The 27575-nt window shown below is 42.2% G+C and overlaps 1 protein-coding gene across 1 annotated transcript in view; it reads left to right on the forward strand.

The window, feature by feature from the left end:
* Window positions 1-214: 214 nt before the first annotated feature.
* The window catches only part of LOC307060466 (uncharacterized protein), a gene marked incomplete at its 5' end in the record, with an annotated part of 303642 nt that continues 276281 nt past the window's right edge, over window positions 215-27575 (forward strand). The window contains 2 exons of the mRNA XM_079714967.1: window positions 215-975; window positions 24702-24761. Coding sequence (XP_079571093.1) covers window positions 215-751 — 537 coding nt within the window. The 3' untranslated portion in view covers window positions 752-975; window positions 24702-24761. The remainder of the gene's footprint in view (window positions 976-24701; window positions 24762-27575) is intronic.

A 27575-nucleotide genomic window follows, 5' to 3' on the forward strand; every position in this document is an offset into this window, starting at 1 on the left:
TTCGGCCACGCAGCCCGGCGCGCCTCGCTCCCCGGCGCTCCTCCGGCCGCGCGCCCCGCACCGGCGGGAGGCCCCAGCTCCCTGGCGCGCCCTCTCCGCGCACCTCCTGGCCGGCGCTAGGTGAGCGCGGACGCCCCGGGCGGGGGTGCCTGGGTGTGCGAGCGCGCGGGCAACCGCGGCACCGCCGGCGGGAGCCGCTCCCAGCGCTGCGCCGATGCCGCGGGCCAGCGGGCAGGCGAGGCTGGGCAAGGAGCCGAGCGCCGGGCGCGGTGCGGGACGCCGGGCAAGCGTAGGCGGCGGAGTCCGCGGCCGGCTCGCTCCCGCGGCCGGTGCCTCTGGGCGGGGGGCCGGGCCGGGGGCCGGGCCGGGCGGCTGGAGGCTCCGCCCCTTCGCCGGGCCGCTGGCTGAGCGCGCGAGAGCGGCGGCGCGCCGGCGCCCCCCTCGGCCGTGCGCTCGGGTTACAGCCGCCGCTCCCCTGCTCCCCCGCCCGCGCCTCGCCGGTTCGCCCGCGCCGGGAGACAGTGTAACGGAACTGGGACGCCAGCGCTGCATTGTGGGAGCTTTTAAAGCGGCGGGGAGCGTGGCGCAGCCTCTCGGGCTCTCGGTCCCCCGCCCCATACCCCCCGGCACGGCCCCCACGCCGCCCGGCCGGTCGCACACCCCCAGCCAGCCGAGACCCTTGGACCTGAAAGCCAGAAGTGGTGAGATGACCGGTGCCTCGCTGACTCTCACGGAGCAAAATCTTCCATAGCCTGGGGATGAGACTTGCAAAACTGCCCTCCACCGTCACCCCGGAAAGTAGGAGGCTTTTCCTGCGGACTCTTTAAAAAAAAAAAAAAAAAAAAGGCCCTTCCATCCCCTCAGGACTGGGTTTGAATTGCTTTTCATCTGGAGTGGCAATGATTCAGCGACCCCCTTCTCAGCAGCAGGCAGTGACAGAGACAGGAGACGAAAAACACAGCGAATGAATCAGACGTGAGTAACCAAGTTTAGAAAGAGCTGGGCTCAGATTCAGAAAACCGCTCCCCACCCCACCACATACACACACACACACACACACACGCACACGCATATGCACACGCATCTACCTTTATATACAGCAAATTGTCAATGAAGGAAAGCAATGCTTTTATATGGAAACTCAGATGTGTGTGTTGTTTTCATCATTCCACCTCTTTTTTACGGCATGCAATTTACTCTAGCCACCAGACAGAATCCAGTCTTTGGGCCAGACTTGTGCTCACACAAGCCCACAACTCAGGAACAGCTATCAGTTTGGAGGGAAATGGGATGAGGATGAATAATGGATGAGGTGCGAGGAAGCATTCCAATTATAAAATGTCCCTTTTGATTCTCCAGACACTCGGTTTTTTGGGTTTTTTTTTTTTTTTTTTTTTTTTTTTTGCTTTGCTTTTTTGCTTTTTTAATCATCGAAACGGGAATATTACATTTGAAGCACAACTTGTTACCACTCGTCTTACTCAGGGCTTGATTTGTTTTGTTTGGAGTTTGGGTTTGTAGGCTTTTTGTTTCTTCCTCTTTTTATTTTGACCTTTAGTTATTGCACAGCTCATTAGTTCCTCTACCTCAGAGGTGAACTGAGGAGAGCTGATGGTAAGACTAAACTTTGGCTAATCAACATTTGGAGGATTTGGGGACAAGAAAAGTTCTCTATGATTCAAGTGTAAAGCCCGAGGGAACTTTTTTTTTTTTTTTAATTGCGGCACGCAGGCCTCTCACTGCTGTGGCCTCTCCCGCTGCGGAGCACAGGCTCCGGACGCGCAGGCTCAGCGGCCATGGCTCACGGGCCCAGCCGCTCCGTGGCACGTGGGATCTTCCCGGACCGGGGCACGAACCCGCTTCCCCTGCACCGGCAGGCGGACTGTCAACCACTGCGCCACCAGGGAAGCCCGGGAACTTTTTTTAAGAGGCTCTGTAGGGCATGGATCCTCTTCCCTGAGGAGTTTTCCAGCCTTAATGTTAACATTTCCTAAGGCCTCATTCCCTTGTCAACCTTTAATTCCACTGAGTAACATCAGTCACTGCCTAATTGCCAAATCTAATGGAAAAATTCAGTCCCCATCTTCCGGTGCCCTTTGTGGCATTTGCCAGTGTTGACCCCACCTTCTTTTCTAGGACCTTCCTCCCTTTTTTTGCTGTGAGAGTCATCCTTCTTTTTTTTATTATTATTAATTTTTATTGGCGTATTCTTTTTTATTATTATTATTATTTTTTTTTTTCGGCACGCGGGCCTCTCACTGTTGTGGCCTCTCCCGTTGCGGAGCACAGACTCTGGACGCGCAGGCTCAGCGGCCATGGCTCACGGGCCCAGCCGCTCCTTGGCATGTGGGATCTTCCCGGACCGGGGCACGAACCCGTGTCCCCTGCATCGGCAGGTGGACTCTCAACCACTGCGCCACCAGGGAAGCCCTATTATTATTAATTTTTATTGGCGTATGGTTGCTCTACAATGTCGTGTTAGCCTCCACTGCGCAACAAAATGAATCAGCCATAGTCATCCGTCTTTTATGCAGGTCTTGAAACCGGGATGAGTGATAGATAACAGGAAGGAGTGTGGCTATTGTTAAACCAGGACTCAGGATCTTACCAAGTAGAAGAACCTTAATCTAGTTTCTGTTGGTCACCAGGAGGGTCCTGCCCTTGATTTTATCATGCATCCAGAGGTGAACAAGTTGACCGACTCATGACAGCTGCCTTTCATGTGACCAGCATTTAAATCAGATGAAATTTGCTATGATTGAATATCTGTGTCCACTATTTAGGGGAAGCACTTACTAGGATCCAGGTACCTGGTAAGGTATCCCCACCTCCAGATCAGAGTGTGCCTTACTGGTGGCTGCAGAAGTCAGTGAAGTTACCTTTGTCCAGCCCGGATAAACCCAGAAAAATCTCTTCCCTACCTCAGCCCCCTGTGGTTAATGCATTCTTTCCTCAGCATATAGTATAATTTGTTCTGAGCTTTCTTAGCCATAATCACATCCCTGTTAAGCCTTCCTGAGATCACACCAAATGTCTTTGGCAGGATTTGTAAACAACTCTTATTTCTGCTTTCTAATTATATTCCCTGAAAGTAACCTAACTAGATGAGTGAGTATTCATGCCCTTCAAGCCCTGTGACGTAATCAGATTTGATTTTCAAGAAAAGAATCTGAGAGGATGGATTCAGAAAAGAAGAGAATCTGAAGGGAGAGAGACATACATGGAGAGCAAAGAGAATGAACAAGTGGGGTCAGCACCTAGAGACATATTGAATGTAGTTTCAGTTTCCTACTGCTAACTGTAAGCAAGTTACCACAAACTTAGTGGCTAATAACAATAAGAATGTGTTATCTCACAGTTCTAGAGGTGAGAAATCCTAAAATCAAGGTGGAGGCTGTTTTCCTTCTGGAGGCTCTAGGGGAGAATCCACTTCCTTGCCTTTTCCAGCTTACACATCCCTTGGCTTGTGACCTCCTCTTCCATCTTCAAGGCCACAGCATAGCATCTTTAAATCTCTCGCTGTCTTTGTAACTTCTGCTTCATAGTTAGGAGGATGTCTCTTTCTCTAAGCTAGGCAAGGAAAATAGGAATTGATGTAGATACATCTCTAGCCATATATGTTATGAACTGAATTGAATTATTTGCAGGAAGCAAAGATGTTGTCTTCATTACTAGTGAAATTGTCATTTGGATAACTTTTTTGACTGTGTCATTGCTGCAGTGGTGACTCATTAGTCCAACTAACCCTATAACCCTATGGTGACCCATGTAAATGAACCCAAGGTGTTAACACACTAAGAAACCAAGTTCACATCTGCTCTTCCTGGGGATAAACTCCTTTCTCTGGAAATCCCTGGCAACTTTTTCTTTATTGTGTCAGTGGAATCATATTGCTAAGCTTGAGAAATATGTATCTGGACCAACACTTCCCAAACAGGTCCACCAGGTAACACCACCTTGTAAGATGGGATGCTGGGAAGACAGTTGTACCATGCTCAGATAAGACCCATGGAATACAGTTGTGACTACAGTTTAGGCCAGAAGAAGCTTATCAGTGGGTCAGATCCGTTAAGGGCCACGTGTTGGGAAATCCGTTCATGAGGAAGTCCAAGGGAGAAACAAACATTTTGTTAGAAACAAGTAGGTATGTGTGCTGAAAGGAGTAAAATATGGACTTCTGAGTATAACTTACACATTTCTTTATTGGCTAGTCCCACCTATCTTCCCTTCTCTTTCGCTGCTTCTTTCCCCACTCTGTGTTTCACCCAGACTACTTACAGCTTACTAACCTCAAATGGTGGTTCAGGACCACTCCTCAGTTCTCTTACCATGTGACCCTGAAATTGCTTGTTTACCAGTGGAGCCCTCACTATCCTCCTCCAACTTCTCCCCCCCCACCCCCTTCTTAAAGCCAGGGGCTCTGTTGTATTTATCACTCTATCCCCCATGCCTGACACAGGGCCTGGCTCAGACTGGTAGCTCAATTAATATTAGTTGAAATAACAATTAAATGAATGAATGATAGTATAAATGCAGTAAACTCATGTCACCTACTCATCTGTTATACTTGCCTTGGATCTTCTTCCTTCTAACCTATAACGAGCTGAGAGTTCCATTTTCGCCATTAATTTATAAACATAATAAATATGGTACTGTGCTAGTTCCGGGCTTACAAAAATTAATATGACAAAATTAATATTAATATGAGCTCACAGGCCATCTGAGGAAAGAGATGCTAAAAGAGAAAATTAGGTAGATAATGCTAGTTGCCTATCCCATTCCCTTTCTCCACTTCTTTCTTAGTAATAGAAACCTGATTTTGTGCCCAGTGATAAGTTTTCTTTCACCACCTTCCTTGCAGATAGGGGTTACTAAGTGTTGACCATGTGGATATGGGCCTTCCAGAAAAACTCATTTGTGTGTCCTTATTTATGAGCAGGGCTGACTCAAGCACTATTCTTGCCTGAAACACAGATGTAATAGCTGGAGTTACAGCAATAATCTTGTGATATCAAGGCTACCTTGAAGCCTGAAGTCATATACTAAAATTTGTATAAATGGGATCATTTAAAGTTATTCAGCCTATCTTACCAAGCCTGCATTTAGTCACTGTTACTGACAAGTTTAGAAGGAAAAAAAATCATCTCTCCTCTTCTCTTCAGTATCCGTGTGTAGAAAGCAATTAAATGTGGTTTTCTTCACCATTCCTAGTGAAAATCTTGTGCACATACTGAAACACTGCAAAGATCTATAAATATTGTGATTTATTTGACCCACATAAAGGGCCTTTTTAGAAACAACCAACAGTTCTCAGACCTGTAGGAATTTTTAATTTAATGATAGTTTCTTGTTAAAAAAATACTAAAATGTTTAGAGACCAAATCATAAATAACTCCTTAAAGGACCCTCCAATAATTTGATGGAGCAGGAGGGTGATGAAAATTTTATTATGTTAAATAGCGAAGTACAGTATAGAAAGAAAAGAAAGCATAAACTATAAATGGAAACTATAACAGGTTATACCAAAAGGAATAAATACAAATATATTCAGAAATAGGATTTAAAATATGATTGACTTCTTATTTAGGCAGAAGTTTTTTGAGAGGCTAATCCCACGAAAATGAAAGTCTTGGTTTTTTAATTGTAGGCTAGAAGAATGGATTTAGTCAGCTGAGGTTAACTGTGGGAGGACTCCGCAAGAGCCTATACTAGGATCCGAATACTGGGGAAAAACAGTGAGTGTGGTGCCTGATGTTAAGAAGTTGCATCTTTGTAAATACGTGCAGTAAAGTCTGGACTGGCTGGCATTCTTTCCACCTGAATGCCACTGACCAATCTCCCTACACTTCTCCAATGCTATAATTGAGGTTTATAATGATGTCCCCGATACGACTGCTGAATCATAGCAGAAAGATTAAGTTATCTTCTGGTTTGACTTTATGTATTTAATTATATTTTTATTAATTGCAAACTGGAAATCTGATCTGTTTATAACACTGCTGGATTAACCAGAGCCTCGTTATCAGGGACCCAATCATCCACAGTAACAGAGTTTATAGTTCTTGGAGGGAAAACAACCCAACAACTGATTTAAAATGTGAGGTTTATATGATCATAGTAAGAATAATTATTATAAAGTAATTTAGAATCATCCAGCCACATTTGAAAGAATTGTAACAAATGTATTGATTAATAATAAATGCTGCACATCTAATTCTTTTAATAAGTATAATAACTCATATTCTGTAGAAAGGGAAAAATTACCTTAGAGTATGAATAAGTAAATCTTCATTTAGGCGTAGGCCCAGGAATATTATAAATTGAGTTGCATTGTACGTCCAAATTTGGCTTAGGGTCCTGTCAAACTGCTCCTCTTCTCAGCCTTGGTTTTCTCAGAGATGTATTGCTCTGGTGACAATAAAGGACCTCTCATAAACATGAAATGAGCATGTGTCTTAGATCAGGTTCTCTGGAAGCGGAGCCTGAGACAGGGGTTCTTGTGCAAGTGGCTTATTGAGGGTGTGCCTCAGGAGAAGGGGAACGCGGGAGGTAGCATAGGGTAAGGGGGATAAAAGCAAAGACAAGACGAGGCCTCAGCTGGAGACCAGCTTTAGCATGATCCTGTGGGGAACTCTAGAGCAGGAATTGGACCACAGAGTTGGTCCCTTGGGGCAAAGAGACTGGCCTTTTGCACTCCTATTATCAGTCACTCATTGGCTGTAGGTTGGTGGTAACCCCTAATGCAAGGCATCTCCCGTTCCCCCCAAGGGCAAACAAAGGTGGTTCTCTGAGAGAGAGGCAGCTGCATTTAGCAACCAACACTCACAGCAGCTAGGGATGCACATACTGGCCCAAGGAAGGGATCTGAGAAGGGTACCGACAGCACCCATGACACATCATGTATGGATAGGTTAGAGCTCCACACCCAGCCCTTAAGGATCCTGTAACAACTGAAGCATACTACTAAAAGTACTGCGGAGACCAAGCACCACGTGCAGCCTTGTCTCTAAAGGAAAGTATGCTCAGAGCACAACAACTAGGGATGTGCGGAGCCCATCTCTTCTTCCAGCACAGGCTTGGGAACTCCCTGTCTCCTCACCTACCTTTTGTGCCAAGCAGTGGCAGCTGGTGGTGGCTTCAGTGACTGAGGCGAAGTGCCCAGTAAGGAAGAAACTAAGGATGTTAGGAAAATTTAGGATAGATCCAGACAGGCTGGGATGGGACAAGGGGACCTTTGGGTTAAGGCTTATGTCTGAGGCCACTTGCTATCCTCCCCCTTTGTTCTCTTCCACTGGCCCTAGAAATGTACTTGCTTGCTTATCTTTCCTCTCTCAGCCCCTCAGCTGCCCACTAGGGTTTCTATTTCCCCTGGCCACTGGAGCTGTGTTTGTCTGTCTTCAAACAGCTTTTCCGCCTCTCTTTTTTTTTTTTTAATTATAATTGATTTACAATTTTGTGTTAGTTTCAGGTGTACAGCAAAGTGATTCAGTTATATATATATATATTTTTTTCTCAGATTCTTTTTTCTACCACTCTTAATATAACAAACATTCAACTTCAGCTTTGCAACACCTTCTAATAGTTTGACGGCTAAATATGATGGTGGGTATGGGGAAAGGGAATAGAGTAAAAATCCTTCCCATGCTATTCCACTTCCTAAATGTAGCCCCATGAGCCAGGTGTAGCGTGGGCGCTACTGGTGGGTCTTAGGGAAAAACAGGGGCCATGCTGTTGATTCACCTGCATTTCAGGGGAGCACCCAAAGGCTGTCCTGGGAGGTGCTGGGTGAAGGCTCTGGGGTACAATGTGGGAGTGAAGGGGGCAGAGAGCCCCAGAGGAGATACACGTGTGGGCAGGTGGTACAGGAGCAGGGACGAGGCTGTGCGTGGTGTTCCTCTAGCAAACTTGGGCACCTTCCTTCTCTCTCTCCCCTGGTCCTTCAGCCCCAGACCTTCCGCTGAAGACACCAGTTTAGATGAATGGAAGATACATTGACCACTGAGACTAGGTGAGCGTGAGGCAAGAGTGCAAAATCCTGGCTATTATAGGCTCTGAAGGAAGGGAGGAAAATCATAATTTTTTTTTTTTTCCTAATCTGGGAAAGGAAGAGATGTTCCCTTTACCCTAAGGCTGGGGTAGAAATAAATGACTCCCCAGAACTACTGACATTGAGATTACAAATAGTACCCCTTTGGCTGGAATCAGAACATTTTCTAATACTGAACTCAAATCAGTAAGGGGTCCAGGTGGCCTCAGCCGTACAGCCCACATGGGTGCCATGTGACATGGTGGAAGGCAGGGTGGGCAGCTTAAGACATTAATGGTGTCACCGTCTTATGCCTGACATCTTCCGGGAGAGACCCTTTGCCTCCTGCTGCAGCCCTTCAGCCTATGTGGGGATTCCAGTCTTCCTGACCTCTATGGGAGGTAAGGCAACCCATTTAAGTAAAAGAACTTTAAAAGAACTCTAAGGCTCTTTTCTCAGAAAGATTGGGAAGATACCAAGACAGATTTTTTTTTTTTTTGTGGTACGCGGGCCTGTTGTGGCCTCTCCCGTTGCGGAGCACAGGCTCCGGACACGCAGGCCCAGCGGCCATGGCTCACGGGCCCAGCCGCTCCGCGGCATGTGGGATCTTCCCGGACCGGGGCATGAACCCGCGTCCCCTGCATCGGCAGGCGGACCCCCCAACCACTGCGCCACCAGGGAAGCCCCACGACAGATTTTGGTTCAAGTCCCGATGCTGCTTCTTACTACTTGAGACCTTAGTTTTCTTATCTGCAAAAAATAAGGGGTAGAAGAGAAGAGGATAATATTAGTAGCATGTAAAGACTTACTGTGATGAACTGGAATAACGTGTGTAAAGCGTTCAGCACAGTGCCTGGTACATAAGTGTTGTTGTTGCCATTATTGTTATATCATCATCATCATCTATAGGCTTGTAGGTGAGAATATACTTTAAACAAAGCCAATAATTATAATTTTCCGATTCAGTATACTCTGTGCCAAACATTGTTCTAAATACCTCTCATGTAATATCTTTTTAAATACAACAACCCTATCGGGTATACTATTACACCCATTTTATAGATTAGGAAGCCAAAACGGAGAGAGATTAAGTAATTTACTCAAGAGTCCATCATTAGATAGCGGCAGAGCTGGGATTCAAACCCAGGAAGTCTGACTTCAAAATCTGTACTCTTTACCACTGTAATTAGAGTGAGGCGAGACTCAAAAAGGGCCGAGAGAATGCAGCATAGAACTGGCAAAGGTTCAGGGTACAAAGATTAGAAGGGAATTGCAAATTGAGGTCTGGGTTAGGCCGGTTCCTTTCACCTGGTGCCCAGAGCGTGCTGAGGGCTGAGGAGTGAGGATCAGGCAGCCCCAGCAGCATCACAGCTTCCTCGTCATGAACTGCTCACCCAGCAAAATAAGTTAACCTACTATTGGAGAATGACTGATGTTTCCAAGTCAGTTTACAAGCAAATTGGGCACATAACCCACAGGGGGACTATGACTAAGACAACAGTGTGCATTTTCAAGGACATTCCTGGTCCTACGTGTCTTTAACCAGGTAAGGGACCATCCTAGGAAATAGCCCAGTGAGTGCTAGTTCTTCTGCTTAATAAGCTTTTTCACCCTGGGTGAGTCCCTTTGCCTTCCGGGACCTTTCTAAGGTGGAAGCGTGGTCTGACAGAGGTCTTTCCTCTTCCACTGTTCCCTGTGTACCCTCCGTGTGTTTATTCCAAGAGGGCCGGACATCCAGGTGGGGCTGCATTGTTCTTTCAGCAAGGGCTTCTAGAATTACCTTATATGTCACATCTAGCTCTAATATTCTGAATATATGCATCATAAATTGAAATGATTGGTGTCACTGAAAGAGAAGAGACATGGCCGAATAGGCTTGCTCCAGCTTCTAATAATGACCCAAACAGCAGTTCACAAATCCAACTAAAAAATCCAGGAAAAAAAAATTGAGTTAGGCTTAATTTGTACCACGAACGTAATATTCAGTGAATATAATTCTGTTATTTATTTTTTACCTTATTCTGTGACTTCACTCATAGCATTCAATTTATATATTGATTTCTAAGCATTGGTTTCCAAGAAAGTCATTATCCTGTGAGCAATATGGGCCACTAGAGCTTTATCACAAATAAATGGACAAAGAGTGGATGCCCTATGAAGAAATAGCCTCGTGTTACTTGTTGCCCTCAAAACTGGGATGTCCCCATACTAATAGGGGTCACGACAGCATGTCAAACTGCAGAAAAAACTGCATAATACTACAGTGATTCTAGACAGAAGTAGATAATCAGTTCAGCCCTGGGTAGCTTCAGAGAGTAAGTCAAAAGAAGGAAATCTTTTTATTCTCCTCAGGGCAGAGATGTTTTTTGGTTCTGTGTTTTAATTTTAGCACCTGCTGTTCCCTAGGGAAGTGTTGGTTAAATCAAAAGCCACTGTTTATTAGAACCAAGTTCTAATAAACCAAGTCAGAAATTAATCAAAGATGAGTAGCATGTCAGTTTCCCTACTCCTGTAATAAAAGAATAACTGTGATTGTACTCTGGGGGTCCATGTAGGTAAGGGGTCTAGTTCTGTCTGGCCATTTTATGTAGAAGCAAATAAGGGCACAAAAAGGAGTTATTAAAAACAAAAGCAAAACAAGCAAGACAAAATGAAATATGGGAGCTAAAATTCCAGCCCTTGGCAATCAACCCCCAGGCCTGGGTGTTATGCAGAAAAAGGAAACCGTTGGAGACCCCATGGCAGTGTCAGTCAAGGCAGGTGATTTTAATTTCTGTTTTTCTGATAGGCTGGAGTTGGAAAAGGGAAAAGTGGTGATTTGGGGGAAGAGCTCCTTTGCACATAACCAATAGTAGTTTCCTGTGAGCACTCAAGGACATCCTTAGGGTATATTTTAGAGATAGTGAAAAATTCACATGAATGATTAAAATTCAAATTTCTAAAATCGAGAGAAAATCTTATTTATTTATTAATTAGAATTATTTAATAATTCTAGTTTCTTAATGTCGGCAGAAGGTAACATAGGCAGAAGAGAAGATGCATTGGGAGGTTACATGGGTTTAAAGAGATCTGACAGGCCGCCTACAGGACTCTAATCCTCCTGGAGCGAGGGCAGCATCTTGGAATGCTCTCCTCTTCTTTCAGACCTACTCTCCAGCAGCCAGTTCAGTAGTTACTGTGCATGTAAGAGGCGCTTGAGTGAGTCTTTGTTAGATAAATGAAAAGCAAATTAGTGCACTTTTCAGAGCTCCCTTCAGAGACGCGAGCCTGAGTGAGGGCAACTATCAAAAGGATAGACTCTTTGAGAATGAAATAGATTGAAGTCTTCCAATGCTGGTTGTCAGTTCCTAACCCTTCTTCATCCTCCTGGCTACTCTCACCCACCCCAGAGGACAGCGCCCCGTAGATGGCTCCAGGTCAACTGTGAAGTGAGTGGATTAGCATCTAGGGTGGGGCCGGTGGGGCTGACTTCGGGCAATTTATTTTATCTGTCTGGGCCTCAGTTTCTGCCTGTGGTGGTGACGGTGGTGGTGGTGGTGGGATGAACTGGGAGATTGGGATTGACCTACATACACTAATATGTATAAAATAGGCAACTAATAAGAACCTGCTGTATAAAAAAATAAATAAAATTCCAAAAAAAAGAAAAAGAATGTTTACAAATAGAGTGATCTGACCTAGAGTAGGCCCCAGTTCAAGGTAGCCTTTATCCTTACTCTTACTATTGAAATCAGAAGTTTCAGGTCAGAGGCCTGATCTTTTAGTGAGATGCTTTCCCGAATCTGTCTCATGGTGGGACAGGGAGTCAAGTGTGAGACCAGAAACCTAGCTTCTCAGGAGCGGGAGGGAGGGCACTGATGCCCTGGTGATGATTCAGAAATGAGCACCGGTACCAGGCGGGCCAATGTGAGACAGAAAAGTTTCTTCATGCACTTATTTGTTTTTGTTTTGGGTCCATCCTGCTGATAAACCTCCTCACTCAGAGGTTATTACTGCAAATGAAAAATACTGGTAAACCAGTATTTTGGCATTAGCGTTCTGAGTGAGAGCTCTAGTGGCAGGGAGGGGCTGAGCCGTGGTTGAAGGGTTTCTTTGTGTTGACTGCGAATGCCTGTTCATCACTTTGTAAAGTTGGCTGAGGGTCTTCACGTTATAGTGGAAAACCTTAAGAGTCACATGGCAGCTTTTCGAAAAGTCTTTAGTGCTGGAATTTCACTGGCTTCACGCCCATCCAAGCAGCCTGTGTCAGAAGGAACCAGAGCAGCTATGACATGTCTGTTCAGGGCAGTATTGCATAGGCGTGAAGCAGTAGCTCCATCTTCCCAAAACCCAGTAAAGTCCCCTGTCACGGCAAAGCTGAAGCTGAAAAAAACTTGAATTACTGCCTGTCAAGCCAAGGGGTCTTAGAGCTCATCTCATTGAATCCCTTCGATTTCCGGTTGAGAAATCAGATCCAGAGATGTCTGAGGACCTGCTCAAGATAACGCAGCCAATTAGGCTCAGAGTTAAGACTCAAGATGGAATACAAACAAACACCTGTATTTATTAAACTTTATTTCAATTCCTTGTCTCATAAACTTGTATCTCTCTGCAAAATACTTAAGACAACAGGAAGCTGGGATAAGAGAAATTTGTGAAATTGTGTCAACATGTTTAGGGTTGTCTTCATATTCTCTGAAACCACAAAAGGCATTTGATTAAATAGTTTGCAGCCAGTGTGAGAATTTGTATTTATTTTCAAATGGTGCTTTCATTTTCAGAAGTTAAAGAAATCATTTTTTCATACTCAGGCTTCAAAAAGGCTGGGTGGGCTTTCGATACCCATGGTGATGGTTCCTTATTGCCAGAGCCACTGTTAGACCAAGTACTGCTTGGAAGGCAATTCGAGGCAATTTCAGAGGAGCCCCATGTCATGTCTCTGATTATAGTACGTGTGGTTGTCAAGCGAGAGAAACCACATCCCTTGGTGAGCTCCGCAGTCAGTGGGCTGTGAGCCGTCAGTCAGCCTCACGGGGAAAAGACACAGGACTTACCCCTGGATCAAGCTGCTCAAACTTGCCGTTTTACTCAAGATCAAGCATTTCAGAAGTCACGTTGTACGCGGTAGGGGAACTATTAAGTTGTAGTGAAATAGAACAGCTAGAAAGAAGAAAACAAATGTGTACTTCAAAGGTGCAAAGGAGTGTCTTCATCAGGGCCCTGTTCAGATGTATCTTTTCTGCCATGAAGATTCTTCTAATTTTCATTTTGATATGTTTTCCTTTTCTTAATTTTAAGCCACGAACTCTCCTTGTGCCAATTAACAAAAAATGAAATAGAAGTCAGTCACTCCCTAAATTCCTCTTAGATCATGAACATTCTTTCTCTAGCCATGGTTGCTTGCATGCTGCCTCTTCTAATGTGAGACCCTCACCGCAGGCAGTAATCAAATTCCTGGAGATGGGGTCAGGGAAGACTCAATCCCAAGTTGTCCCCATCTTTCCCCCCTGAGAGATCATGCCTATGTCAGTTTTGGATCCTGTCTTCCACCCTCATCTTTGTCTTTTCCTCTGTTTAGCTCTTTCTTTATACCTTGTAGACTAGAGACAGGAGCATGTGAGATTTTTCCTCCCTTCCCTTCTCTTTCTTGGTTACCTTATAGACTTCTCTCCTCCTACACCTCTGTTCATTATATTCTCCCTCCCATTTTGTTCCAAAACTCTACCTGTAATGCATGGCTGATAAGCATATTCATTTTGCTTATGATTAACCTCAAAGGAGGAAAACACATTTTGGTGTGTTTTCAAGCTGAAGAACCACTGCCAGAATACATCTGAAAGTTCGCTTTGACTTTTCATTAAAGTATTCATTTCCCACTCCTCACGGCCCTCACCTCGTCCTTCTCTAATTAAAATTAATTTCCATAAATATTTTTAAAAATTATTTCTAGCTCACGTTTTGAGTGCTACACTACCGTGTTGCGTTCCACTGCCTTTTCAATGCAGATGTACCACAGGAGGTAAATGAGCCCTTTTGAAGTAATTTTGGAACCTGGCCATTTTTAGAACATTGTTTCCATGAGAAAATGAATTCGCAGCTTTTAGAGCATGATTTATTTTAAGTTGGGTATTTCCTCTCTGTGTTTGGTACAAAAAAAAATCTTTTTGACGTGGTGACATAAAATCAAAGAGCTGACTTGGTTTTTACCTTGTTGAATATTTTCATAATAGAAAAAAATTAACCTGTTTATTTCTTACATTTTATTGTGTTTTGTATAACGTTCTAGAGACCTTGAAATGCATGTTGTTGGTAATTCATAATTTTTCATAACCAGAGATATGCGGAGACTGCAGTTGTACACCGTTTCTGTTTTTCCCCTCTTCCTGGGCACATGGAGAGACTGTATTTTCCAGTCTGCCTTGTAGCTAGGTGTGGCCATGGGAGTGGATACTTGCCAATGGAATACGAGTACAAGTGATTCGAGGAACTTCTGCCTCATCTGCTTAAGAGGATCTCCCTGGCCTGAGACTCCCTCTCTTTCCCCCACGTAGCCACCTAGACCAGAGCAACCCTGCAAGCCAGCTGTGGATGGCAGAGTTATTGCCAGCCTGGGTCCCCAGTGACTGGCTGGAGCAGAACTGCCCACCAAGCTGGGACACTTGTCTTGCACTGTTACCTGGGAGACAAACACAGTTCACTGTGCTTCGAGCCACTGCATTTTGGGGCGCTTTTTCTTACAGCAGCTTAGCCTACTCTGTAAAACTACTACAAAAATTATTTTACAAGATGTCCTATTGTAAAGTATTTTACCAAAATATACTGAATAATCAAAAACTACATAAGCAAAAAGTAATTTTCTTCCAAAAACAAAACTAGACACTTTTTTTGATTCTGCTAGTGTATTTCTCTATATATTAAGAAATGGATAAGGTGAATTTAATCCTCCATTCAAACATAAAAGTCTGTTTACCAAAGCCAGACATGTTTTCCAAAGAGTTGTTATTTGAAAGGGGTAATATGTTCTGGCCTGCATTATATCTATTAAAGGAAAACAAGTAAAAGAATACCCACCTCAGAAGCACATTTCTTTGATATAGTATCCCATAATAATCCCATTTTAATTAGGGCCAAATTCTGCTTATGATCAAATGCAGTCTCAAGAAACAAAATTCTTCCAGGGTCACTTTATAATACAATAATGAAAGAAGAATAAAGCAAGGTTAACATCATTGAATTTCAAACAAAAATTATAAATTGGAATGAGGGTAGAATCACACACATATTCATGGTTTATTTTTTTTATACCACAGTTGGTGTCGTATCTAATGGTACTTCTTTGCTGAATATTTTTGTGTATTTGTTGGTTGCTTTGTTTTTCTCACAAAGTAAAGTAACATTTGTAACTTAGGTTTTTCGTTAAGTTCTTCCATTAGAATATATATTAACAAGATAATCTAAAATATGAAAGTTAAATAGTGCCAAATTGGCCCATGGCTAAAAAAACAAACATCTAATCCCTGAACGACGTAGGGATGAATTCATTCCTCAAAATCCTAAAATGGGAGAGGTAGGAAAAGGGGTTATGAAAGAATCTACGACCTTAATAACATTTAAAAAACTAAGTGAATATTACAGTATTCTTCGTAGAACTCAGAACTCTGGGTGAATTCTGAGACAAAACATTTAAGAGGATAAAATAGGCATTAGCTACAGGAAAATAATCCATTCTCTCTGTACATTTTTTTTTTTTTTTTTTTTTTTTGCGGTACACGGGCCTCTCACTGTTGTGGCCTCTCCCGTTGCGGAGCACAGGCTCCGGAAGCGCAGGCTCACTGGCCACGGCTCACCGGCCCAGCCGCTCCGTGGCATGTGGGATCTTCCCAGACCGGGGCACGAACCCGCGTCCCCTGCATCGGCAGGCGGACTCTCAACCACTGCGCCACCAGGGAAGCCCCTCTGTACATATTTTTAAGTAGTAGCAAATTCATCTCACTTTATTTTTTAAAAATTTTCTTTTGTTTTGTTTGGCCACGCTGCACAACTTGCAAGATCTTAGTTCCTGGGATCAAACCCACGCCCCCTGCAGTCGAAGCGGGGAGTCTTAACCACTGGATCGCCAGTGAAGTCCCACTTTTTTTTTCTTTAAATGCAATACTGGACTTTTAACTCTGTCTGCCAGTATCAAGATTATGATCATTGTTATCTAGATCTTCTTTACTCATATGATGACGTCTACTTCAACCTTAAACGGACATCTGTGGAACTTCGCTCTAGTAAACATTGCTTCCCCTCTTCCACCAGTTCCTGGCTGCCTGACATAACCAGCCGTCAGACTGACGAGAGAATGTGCTTATAGCGTTCTGTAAGGGGGATAGAATGCAATATGGATAGAATGCAGTATGGGATAGAATGCAGTATGGATCATAGGTCTGAAAAGAATCAAGGTTCTTAGGTTTTCTACTTCTCGGTTTCTGTGTTTAAAAATATAAACCCACAGGGACTTCCCTGGTGGTGCAGTGGTTAAGAATCTGCCTGCCAGTGCAGGGGACACGGGTTCGATACCTGGCCCGGGAAGATCCCACATGCCGTGGAGCAACTAAGCCCGTGCGGCACAGCTACTGAGCCTGCGCTGTAGAGCCCGCGAGCCACAACTGCTGAGCCCACGTGCTGCAACTACTGAAGCCTGCGCACCTACAGCCTGTGCTCTGCAACAAGAGAAGCCACTGCAATGAGAAGCCCGCGCACCACAACGAAGAGTAGCCCCCGCTCGCCACAACTAGAAAAAGCCTGCACACAGCAACGAAGACCCAACACAGCCAAAAAGTAAATAAAATAAATAAATAAATAAAGTTGAAGTTGCTTTAAAAAAAAAAAAAAATATATATATATATGTATATATATAAACCCACATTATAGTAACTGACCGCTGTGTGACAATTCATCTAGAGTCTTGGTCCAAAGAGTCGTCTAATGCTGGCTTTAGTGCTACTCAAGTCTACGACAGATCCAAGCTGGGCCTCAACTTCCTTATCTGGACATGGGAATACTTTATTAATATTTGTTTTTCCTAAGCCCACTCTAGAAGAAGTCTGTACCTGCAGGAAATTACACGGCACACAACTCTTCACTTAAAGCAAAAATAAAGACAGCCTTAAAGAGGAAACAGTATCACAATGGGGAGGGAGGAGTAAATGGCTGAGGAACATGTGACTGTGGCAATGCCTCTGGGATGGGTCAGCCGGTTGGAGGGCCAAATCCAGCCTGCTGCCTGTTTTATTAAGAGCTAAGAAAGACTTCTCCATTTTTAAATGATTTTTTTAAATTCTGAAGAAGAAGAGTATTTCATAATACATGAAAATTTTATGAAATTCAAATATTAGTGTCTATACATAAAGTTTTATTGAAACACAGACATGCCCTTCCATTTATGTGTCGTGACTGCTTTCACACCACAACAGCGAGAGTTCAGCAGTCATGACAGGGACTGTACAGACTGCAAAGCCTAACACATTTACTAGCTGTCCTTTATAGAATTCGTTTTGCAAACCTTCCTCTAGAATGTTCAAGGTAGAAATGTCCAATGGCAGTTGGAATTTAGATTTTTGGAATGATCCACAAGAAGCAGTAGTTTAAAATGTGGGAGTTGAGGAAGTCAAGAAGAGATTCGAGAAAAGAGGACTGGAGAAAGCACCTGTGGAAGATGACTTTGATAAGTTGGGAGAGGAAGGAATCCCTGAAGGGAGGAAAGAAGGCACAGGTAGAACACAGTGGGTCTCCCAAAAGCCAAGCAAGGAGTGAGTTGGTGACAGCAGACATATCAGAGAGATCAGGTAAACTGGATATGAAACAGTTCATTGGATTTGGTGACTAGAGGTCATTGGTGGCCCATTCTATGAAACATTGCGGCATTTGCCGGTTTTCAAGAGGTCCAGGAGCAAACAGATTTGCCCTGGAAAGGAGACCAACATTTGTCTGCTTGCTTGCTTGTTGTCTTTCATAGAATACTGAGAGTGTTTGTAGGCCTAACAGAAGCATTCAAGAGATGGAGATGAAGAGAGGAGACAGAGAGCTGAGGAAAGGAATGGAGAAAAGGTTGAAGGGATGCCTAAGCTGAATATAGAAGTGGCACAGCTCCCTCTGAAACAATGAGGAAGAAAAGAGTGGACACACAAAGAAAATTTGAAGAGGGAGGCCAAAAAGGGCATGATAATATTAAGTGGCAAAGTTAACTACATAGACTAAGGAAGCTGGAATAACAACGGGGCATTTCAGGAGGGTAAACCAGTAACCATCGTGTGTGAAGCTGTACAAAGTCCACTGGAGTATCTGAAAGGACTGCTGAGGAAAAATATTTGATATGGTTTTGGAGTCTTTCCCAAAAGTTTGGTAGCTTAGGTGTGGAGATGGAAAAGAAGTTGAAAGAGGCTAAGATTAACATGAAAGACTCCAGAAAAGGTAACACGTGGAATGACTGTTCAAGAAGACAGTGTTGAAACAACTTGTCCTGGAGTCCAGACTGGTTGGTAGAGCAAGGGAAACCAGAGGGAACTTGACCAGCTAGGATTAGAAAGAAGACTTAAGAAAGAAATGAGACTGAAGTGTCATTTCTGTAAGGTGAAGGAAGCACAAAAGATAGAAATCAATGAAGATAAAATCAGAAAGGAGGACTTCTATCATCACTATCACCAAATGAAAGATCTTGGAATATTGAAAATAAGATGTAAGATCTGGCTGTCATGGGGACTATGGGAATCTCAGAAGAAATTTGAAGATGCAGCTGCTTTATCCTGGAAGGCTCTTGTTCCTCAAGGTTTCTTGTCCATGTATGCATCCCAGGGTCTTGTAGGTGGAAGGTGATCAGAGACCAGATACGTGATGTCTGAGCTGTTTGCAGTGGGAGTAGATCACAGAGAAAAGCCTTAGCCAGAGAATCTTAACTTGAACCTTAACTTGAATCTTAACTTGAACTTCAAGTCTTAACTTAACCTCAAGTCAAGAATCTTAACTTCAAGTCAAGAATCTTAACTTGAACCTAAGGGGTTTAATTGAAACTGAGTAGTCCTTTGGAATGGAGCTGAACAATGACTCAACTCATTGACTGGCTCACTGGGCACACTTTCCCTCCCTCCCAGGGAAACCGAGATTGAATGAATAATAGCTGTGAAATGCTCCTTTGAGAACAAGACTCCTACACACTAATAAATACTAAATGCTTTTCATTACAACTTAAGTGAATGACTTGCTTCCCCTCAAAATGCGTCCTAATGAATGGCATGAGAAAGAATGACATTTCCCCAAAATGTTGCACATTAACACTAATTTATTATAGACTCATGAATGTCTATAAATTTGGTTGATTGAAAATTAATTTGCATCAACATTTGAGGAATGGAAGGAGGGAAGTTAATAAGTACCTGAACCATTCAATTATTTGAAGTACCTAGACTTAGCTAAAATTTACTAAAGGATCATTTTAAAACTTATTCATCAAATAAAATAGTGACATTTGGGGGTCAATTGAAATGAAAAACATCTTTTTTTTTTTTTTCTCAGCTCCCATTTTACCTCTTCTCCCCTGGCTCCTGGTCCCAATCCCCATCCCCTCCTTGCTGCCCCTAGATATTCTTTCAGAGATTCAGCAGTGGTAAGAAGGAAAATATTCACACATTCCAGAAAGCAAATAATTTATTGGTCTTCATGACATAAGAATACTAGCTTTCCCACAGAGAAGCAAATTGGATGACAATTTTAGGATAATTGAATTGCTTGATGCTTTTCAAGTTGTTCGGAAACCAGTGCTGTGAAAACCAGTTTTTTTTCAGTGCTACCTGTAGTTTCCTGTGGTAGGAGATTTTCTATTTACCCGTTAAAAACAAAACACAGAGCAAAGGCTTGCAGATGTGTGAGTGGGTTTATGTTATACACTGGCTTTGAAAATGAAAACTTGGTAAACTAAATTAAAACAAACTGAGTTGCCCAAATTTTCAATAAGTTAGGTATAATAATTTGGGGTGGACAAAAAAAATCTGTATAAAAGAGACCCATAGATCCTAATTTTAAATCATTTGAGGGCCAAATGGTCACCCTTTTCCCCCCTTTCTGGATGGAGATGGAGGGTATCAGGGCTTTCAGGTATGAAACAATTGATAATGATACCAAACAAAATGGTTGGTAATCACAAAGAGAGTAAGGCACAAAAAGAAAAGAATCTGGGCAGAGATAAATCATGGAACAGCGCAGAAACTGAATGATGTTGGCCTCTGCTTCTGAACCTTGACCATGCATCAGAAATACCTGAGGGCTTGTAAAAATACAAATTGCGGGGCTTCCCTGGTGGTGCAGTGGTTGAGAGTCTGCCTGCTGATGCAGGGTACGTGGGTTCGTGCCCCGGTCCGGGAAGATCCCACATGCCGCGGAGCGGCTGGGACCGTGAGCCATGGCCGCTGAGCCTGCGCGTCCGGAGCCTGTGCTCCGCAACGGGAGAGGCCACAACAGTGAGAGGCCCGCATACCGCAAAAAAACAAAAAACAAATTGCTAGCCCCCCACCAACAGTTTCTGATTCAGTAGATCTGGGATAGGGCCTGAGAGTTTCCTTTCCACCAAATTCCCAAAAGATGCTGACGCTACTGGTTCTGGGACCACGCTTTAAGAACTAAATTTAGGACAGTGTCTAGAGACAGAAAGAAGAAATAAGAAAGTGTGGAAGACAATGATGCGAGACAGAAGAAGCCAGTTTATTGGAGGAAATTAAAGGGAAGAAGGAATCAAGACAACAGGTGATGACTAAGTTAAAATTTAAAAAAGCAAAGGAAGGTAAACTTTAATTGAATGCCAAGCCCTGTGCTAGGCACTTTACATTCACATTCCTGCCAGGTAGGTAAAATAACATACAGAAGAGGAACAAGATGTTCAAAAACTTGACAAATATGAGTGGATAATGAAGACTATAGTAAAATAGCTTTGCAGGGTCAGCACAGTTAAAAAATGGTCCTGAGTTCTAAGCCACTTAAGAGATAGACAAGGAGAAAGATGGAGATCAGAGTACCATACCTGTTACTGATTAAGGCTGGGAGGGATGATGTGGCTTAGGAGTGCAGCAACTGTGGGCTTCCCAGTGCTGCTGCTCAGAAACAGACCGGTCTATCGGGCCAGGCCAGGTGGACATGTTTCCTCCCTTGGGGCCCTCCCCTTGGAAAATTTCCAACATGGAAGATAAGACATGAATATGGGCATTACCGTGGCCATTCCTCAAGGAAGGAGAGCATGGCAGGGGCTGAGCTTAGCAAGCCCTATTTACTCGTCTCAAATTTACCATTCAAATGATTTGCTTTTCATTCTCTGAGGCAGAGTGGTGAAAGAGTAAAGAGGTTGGGAATGTTACGTGAGCTGAGGTCTCTCTAGATGCAAGGAAAAACACCAGGAGCCTGGAATAAATATCCTCTCCCTATAGGTGGGCGAACCTAGCATAAAAGCAGACTATTTCCCTCTAAAGCCTGCTCCGTTTCAACGATTCTGTTGGGACTTCCCTGGCAGTCTGGTGGTTAAGGCTCTGGCGCTTCCACTGCAGAGGGCACGGGTTTGATCCCTGGTTAGGGAACTAAGATCCTGCGTGCCACACTGCACGGCCATATATATATATATATATATATATGATTTTGTTGCTTCTAGAAAGAAAGCATGACAATGTTTTGGTAGCATGGTAACTTGAATTACTGGTGCCCAACGACAGGGGATTGCCTGCAAGACTAAACACTGGAAGTGGGCCTGGCTGGTGGCTGGGTCAGTATCCCGAGGAGAGGCTGGTTGATCTAAATTTCACACGTAGCTTCCGAGTCTGCTTCTCTCTGTGGCCATTTTGACTAGTTTTCGTTTTCTATATTCTGCTGGCCATTTAGTTTGTTCCTTAGGAAAATGTCTCAAATGGACATTTGGAAAGGAAAAAAATACACTAAAGAGCAGGCTCATTCTACTTAAACAATGTGCAATCAGACTAGTATTTCCAGTAGTTCAAACTGCTGTGGGTCCCAGTTCATCACATCATCAGAGGTTTGTGCTCCATGTCCATAGAAGTGCAGAGCCTCTTCAGTTCTCCTTCCACCCTGTCGCTGCAGTGTCAGCTTGCGCTCCGGGAGTTCCCGCAGCGATGCACACGGCCTTACAGTGGATGAGGGTGGGCTCTCACCACTTGACTTTCCAATGTGCTCGTGCTTAGTAGAGCACCTCCTTGGCACAGTGAAAGTTCTTTAAGTTGGACTTTGTTGAAATGCCCCTGGAGGCACATGTTAAAGCTGAGATTTTAATTACAGACCATTAACTACTGCTGCTTCTGTGTCTTTAATTGAGTACCGTGTATATATAGTTCTAGGGCCCTTGAGGATTTTACCCCAACAGGTGAAGTTTTATGTGTTCAGTGGATTTTTGTTGTTGCTGTTTAAGGGAAAATGTTTGAATTCCGATAATTCTTGCTAGGAACACAAAAGGGAAAGCAGAAGATGCCCAGGAACTCAATAATTGAGTGGATGAAGATGAATATAGGGAAAAAAAACAGCAGGAAAATGGTATCTGAACTGACTGAATTACATAAAGTCCTAGAACCTTCACACATTTTTATTACTCAAAGAATTCTATTTTTATTTGGAAAACCAGAGGGTTTATATTAGTTTTATTATCTTATGGTTGGGATAATCAGCAAACTTAAACCTGAACTCAAACCTAAACCTGAACCTGAACTCAGACCTATAGTTTCGTCAAAATTTTAGCTAAAAACGAGAGGAAAAACTTTAAAAATATCTCTTTCAGAAGTTCCAAACACCTATATAAAATTCTTAACACTTGGAAAAATTGTAAATTTACAAGTATTAGTTACCAAAATAATCTTCCTGATTATTTTCTTAACATGAGTAAAATGTCTTCAGAGCTTTCTTCTCTTGAATATTCACTGCGGTTAATGAGTGTTCAGTGTAGTTTATAAATGATCGTTTAAACACAGAGATAGGAAGAAAATGAAGAGACCAAGCTTCTAGTCTACATTCTGCCATAAACCAGTGGTATGATCTAGGGGCCAGTTAGTGTTCTCATGATTAAAATACCTGTTGTAGAGCATTCAGAGATATCTCATAAGGGTAAAAATGAGGTCATGTATACAAAGCACTGAAAAAAATTTAAAGTGTTATATGACTTTTAAAGTAATCAGCATCATTTTAAATGGACGAATAGCATAAACTGCAGATGTTTAGCTTAGGGAAGGTAAGACGGAAGTGGTAAAGCAAAAGTGTCTTCTTATACTTGAGAGCTGCTCAGTTGATCTGGAGGACAGACTTTAAAAGCAGGTGGAAATTACAGTCCAGTAGTTTTCAGCATAACATAATAAAACAACTGTCCAGCCTGCATGCCAAGTTCCTTTACTAATTGTCAGAGATGCCTTTTGTGACATTAGCTGCTATAATTTATTATTGGACCAAGAGCTCTCTAAAATCCTTTCCAACTTTCAGAGCCTTAGTTCCTGTGTTCATCTAAAAAACTAATCAATGAATTTTGTGGCAGTTGATTCTATTCATTATGTTTATGTGACAGGATACAATCAAGTGGAAAAATATATTCACTTAGGTGTACCATGAAGATCCTAATGTGTTCTCCAGAGAACAGTGATATTTCTAGAGCATGGGAGGGCTGTATGCTTAGTGGGGATTCCTTAGCCCTCCCAGAAATGCCTTCACTAAGCAGCAGTGCTTTAAACAATCATTTGATGTTAACAATAAAAATCCAATTGAAGATAGTATATACTATATTATAGCATATTCTTCTTCTTCACATGAGAAATACCTTTGGAATTTAAAATCAAGGAAAGCCTTTCTTTTTCTGAGGAACTAGAATATTTCCTTATTCCAGTAACAAAGCTTTGTAATTAATGAGCGCATTGTCCTGGCTGCTAGGAAGCTCAAAGCAGATTTGAAATAACCATGGCAACTCTGACAATTCTCAGAGTTGGCATGCTTACATTATCTCTTTTTCCCTTGGTCTGAATTTTCTTTCTCTTTCGTAATGTTTTAAACTGTTAAAAAAAAATTTTAAAGGTGGTCATACTTTTAAAGTAGTCACTGTAGATACCTTCAGTTGGTTTTGCAAAAAAGTCTTTTATGCTCTTCTTTCGTTAGCCAACCTTGCTATTTTCCACATAGACACAGAAGCACAAACACACACACACGCCAGTGTACTATTTTCTTCTTTTCAAAATATGCAGAAAATAAATTGAATAAAACACAGTAAATTATTTGCAGCTCTGAAGGGTTTGACCATCAAATAAATCTGATTATGTTCTCCTTGCAGATGATGCCATATTTACTTAAAGATCAGGATAGTTTGTTCTTTCTTGGTCTTCTAAGTGTTTCAGAACCTGTGAAATATATTACTTCACCATCTATATGAAGTGTTTTAGTGATGGCCAGGAGGTTTTGGACAGTGAAGAATTTAGGACTCTTTTGAAGCTTATGACAAATGTTAATTTGAAGTTCAAAGATGCATAGTCTCTGCCAGTTTTTCTTGCCATTTATTTATTTATTCAAATTTTATTCCTGCACTCCTACCTGTATTCCTGATGATAGCACTTAACCCTTTCATAAAGAAGCCTCCTTTTGTCTTTTTAAGCTCCCTTGGAGTCAACTACTAGATATCATGGACATTCTTTTGCTTTTTCAGAGAACTCTGGAAAGCAAGCAGCTTCCTCTTCATGTCCGAACCTGCCACAGGTCTAACATGGTAAGTTTTTGTATTTCATTTTGATACAGATTCTGTAGGCCCTCTGTTGTAAGCAACTAAAAGTTTTTTGAAAAGAAGTTATCTTTTTAAAAATTTAAATATAGTTGATGTAAAATATTGTGTTAGTTTCAGGTATACTACATTGTAATTTGACATTTGCATATACATTACAAAATGAACACCACGGTAAGTCAAGTACCATCTGTCCCCATTCAAAGTTACTACAATATTATTGATCATATTCCTTATGCTGTATATTATATCCCTGTGGGTTATTCATTTTATAACTAGAGATTTATACTGTTAATTCCCTTCACCTGTTTCACCCAACCCTCCACCTGCCTCTGCTCTAGCAACCATCCATCTATTCTCTGTATCTATGAGTCTGTTTTCATTTGGCTTTGTTTGTTTGTTTTGTTTTTTAGAGTCCACATATAAGTGAGATCAGACAGTATTTTTCTTCTCCTGTCTGATTTATTTCACTTAGCAAAATGCCCTCTAGAGTCATCCATGTTGTCACAAATGGCAAGATTTCATTTTTAATGGCTGAGTAATATTCCAGTGTGTGTGTGTGTGTGTGTGTGTGTGTGTGTGTGTGTGTGTATCACATCTTTATCCATTCATCCATCCATGGACACTTAGGTTGCTTCCATATCTTGGCTATTTTAAATGATGCTGCAATGAACATTGGGGTGCGTATATCTTTTGGAATTAGTGTTTTGGTTTTCTTTGGGAAAATACCCAGAAGTGAAACTTCTGGATCATATGGTAGTTTTATTTTTAATTTGTTGAGGAAACTGCATACTGTTTTCCATAGTGGCTGCATCAACTTACAGTGCACAGGGTTCCTTTTCCACCATATCTTTGCCAACATTTGTTATTTGTTGTCTTTTTTGGATGATGGCCATTCTGACAGGTGTGAGATGGTATCTCATTGTGGTTTTGATTTGCATTTCCCTGATGATTTGAGATGTTGAGCATCTTTTCATATGTCTGTTGGCCATTTGCTGCATACCTCCTTTGGAAAAATGTCTGTTCAGGTCCTCTGCCCATTTTTTTTTTTTTTTTTGGCGGTATGCGGGCCTCTCACTGCCGCGGCCTCCCCCGTCGCGGAGCACAGGCTCTGGACGTGCAGGCCCAGCGGCCATGGCCCACAGGCCTATCCGCTCCACGGCACGCGGGATCCTCCCGGACCGGGGCACGAACCCGCGCCCCCGGACCCCCAACCACTGTGCCACCAGGGAAGCCCCCTCTGCCCATTTTTGAATCAGGTTGCTGGTTTGTTTGATGTTGAGTTGTATGGGTTCTTTGTGTATTTCAGGTGTTACCCATTATCACATATATCAGTTGCAAATACCTTCATACACTCAGTAGGCTGCCTTTTCATTTTATTGGTGATTACTTTCACTAAGAGAAAGCTTTTAGTTTGATATTGTCCCATTTGTTTATTTTTGCTTTTTTTTTTGTTTGCCTGAGGAGACAGATCAAAAAAATATATTGTTAAATCCAATGTCAAAGAAATTACTGACTATGGAGTTTTTTAAAAAGGACTTTTATGGTTTCAGGTCTTACATTTAAGTCTTTAATCCATCTTGAGTTTATTTTTGTATATGGTGTGAAAAAGTAGTCCAGTTTGATGATTTTGCATGTAGCTGTCCAGTTTTCCCAACAACATTTATTTAAGAGTCTGTCTTTTCCCAGTTGTATATTTTTGCTCCTTTGTTTTAGATTAATTGACCATATGAACTTTGGTTTATTTCTGGGGTCTCTATTCTGTTCCATTGATCTATGTGTCTGTTTTTCGGCCAGTACCATACTGTTTTGATTATTGTAACTTCGTAGTGTAGTTTGAAACCAGGGATTGTGATACCTCCAGCATTGTTCTTTCTCAAGGTCACTTTGGCTATTAGAGGTCTTTTGTGTTTCCACACAAATTTTAGAATTGTTTGTTCTAGTTCTGTGAAAAATGCCATTGGGATTGCACTGAGTCTGTAGATTACATAGGGTAGTATAGTCACTTTAACAATATTAATTCTTCCAATTCATGAGTACAGTGTATCTTTCCATTTGTTTGTATCCTTTTCAGTTTCTTTCATCAATGTTTGATAGTTTTCAGAGTACAAGTCTTTTATCTCAGTGGTTAGATTTACTCCTAGGAATTTTATTCTTTTTGATGCAATTGTAAATGAGATTGTTTTCTTAATTTCTCTTTACAATAGTTCATTATTAGTGTATAGAAATGCCACAGATTTCTGTATATTAATTTTGTATCCTGCAACTTTACTGAATTTATTGATGAGTTCTACTAGTTTTGGGGTGCCATCTTTAGAATTTTCTATATATAGTATCATGTCATCTGTAAACAGTGACAGTTTTACTTCCTCCTTTCCAATTTGGATTCTTTTTATTTCTTTTTCTTGTCTGATTGCTGTGGCTAGGACTTCCAATACTATGTTGAGTAAAAGTGGTGAGAGTGGGCATCCTTGTCTTATTCCTGATCTTAGAGGAAATGATTTCAGCTTTTCGTCATTGAGTATGATGTTGGCAGTGGGTTTGTCATATATGGCCTTTGTTATGTTGAGGTATGTTCCTTGTATGCCTACATTGTTGAGAGTGTTTATCATAAAATTGATGTTGAATTTTGTCCAAAGCTTTTTCTTCATCTATTGAGATAATCATATGATTTTTATTCTTCAATTTGTTAATGTGGTGTATCACATAGATTGATTTGTGGATATTGATTTGTGGATAAATCCCACTTGATCATGGTGTATGATCATTTTAATGTACTGCTGAATTCACTTTCCTAGTATT

The sequence above is a fragment of the Hyperoodon ampullatus genome (assembly GCF_949752795.1).
Source record: "Hyperoodon ampullatus genome assembly, chromosome: 11".
Lineage (NCBI taxonomy): Eukaryota > Metazoa > Chordata > Mammalia > Artiodactyla > Ziphiidae > Hyperoodon > Hyperoodon ampullatus.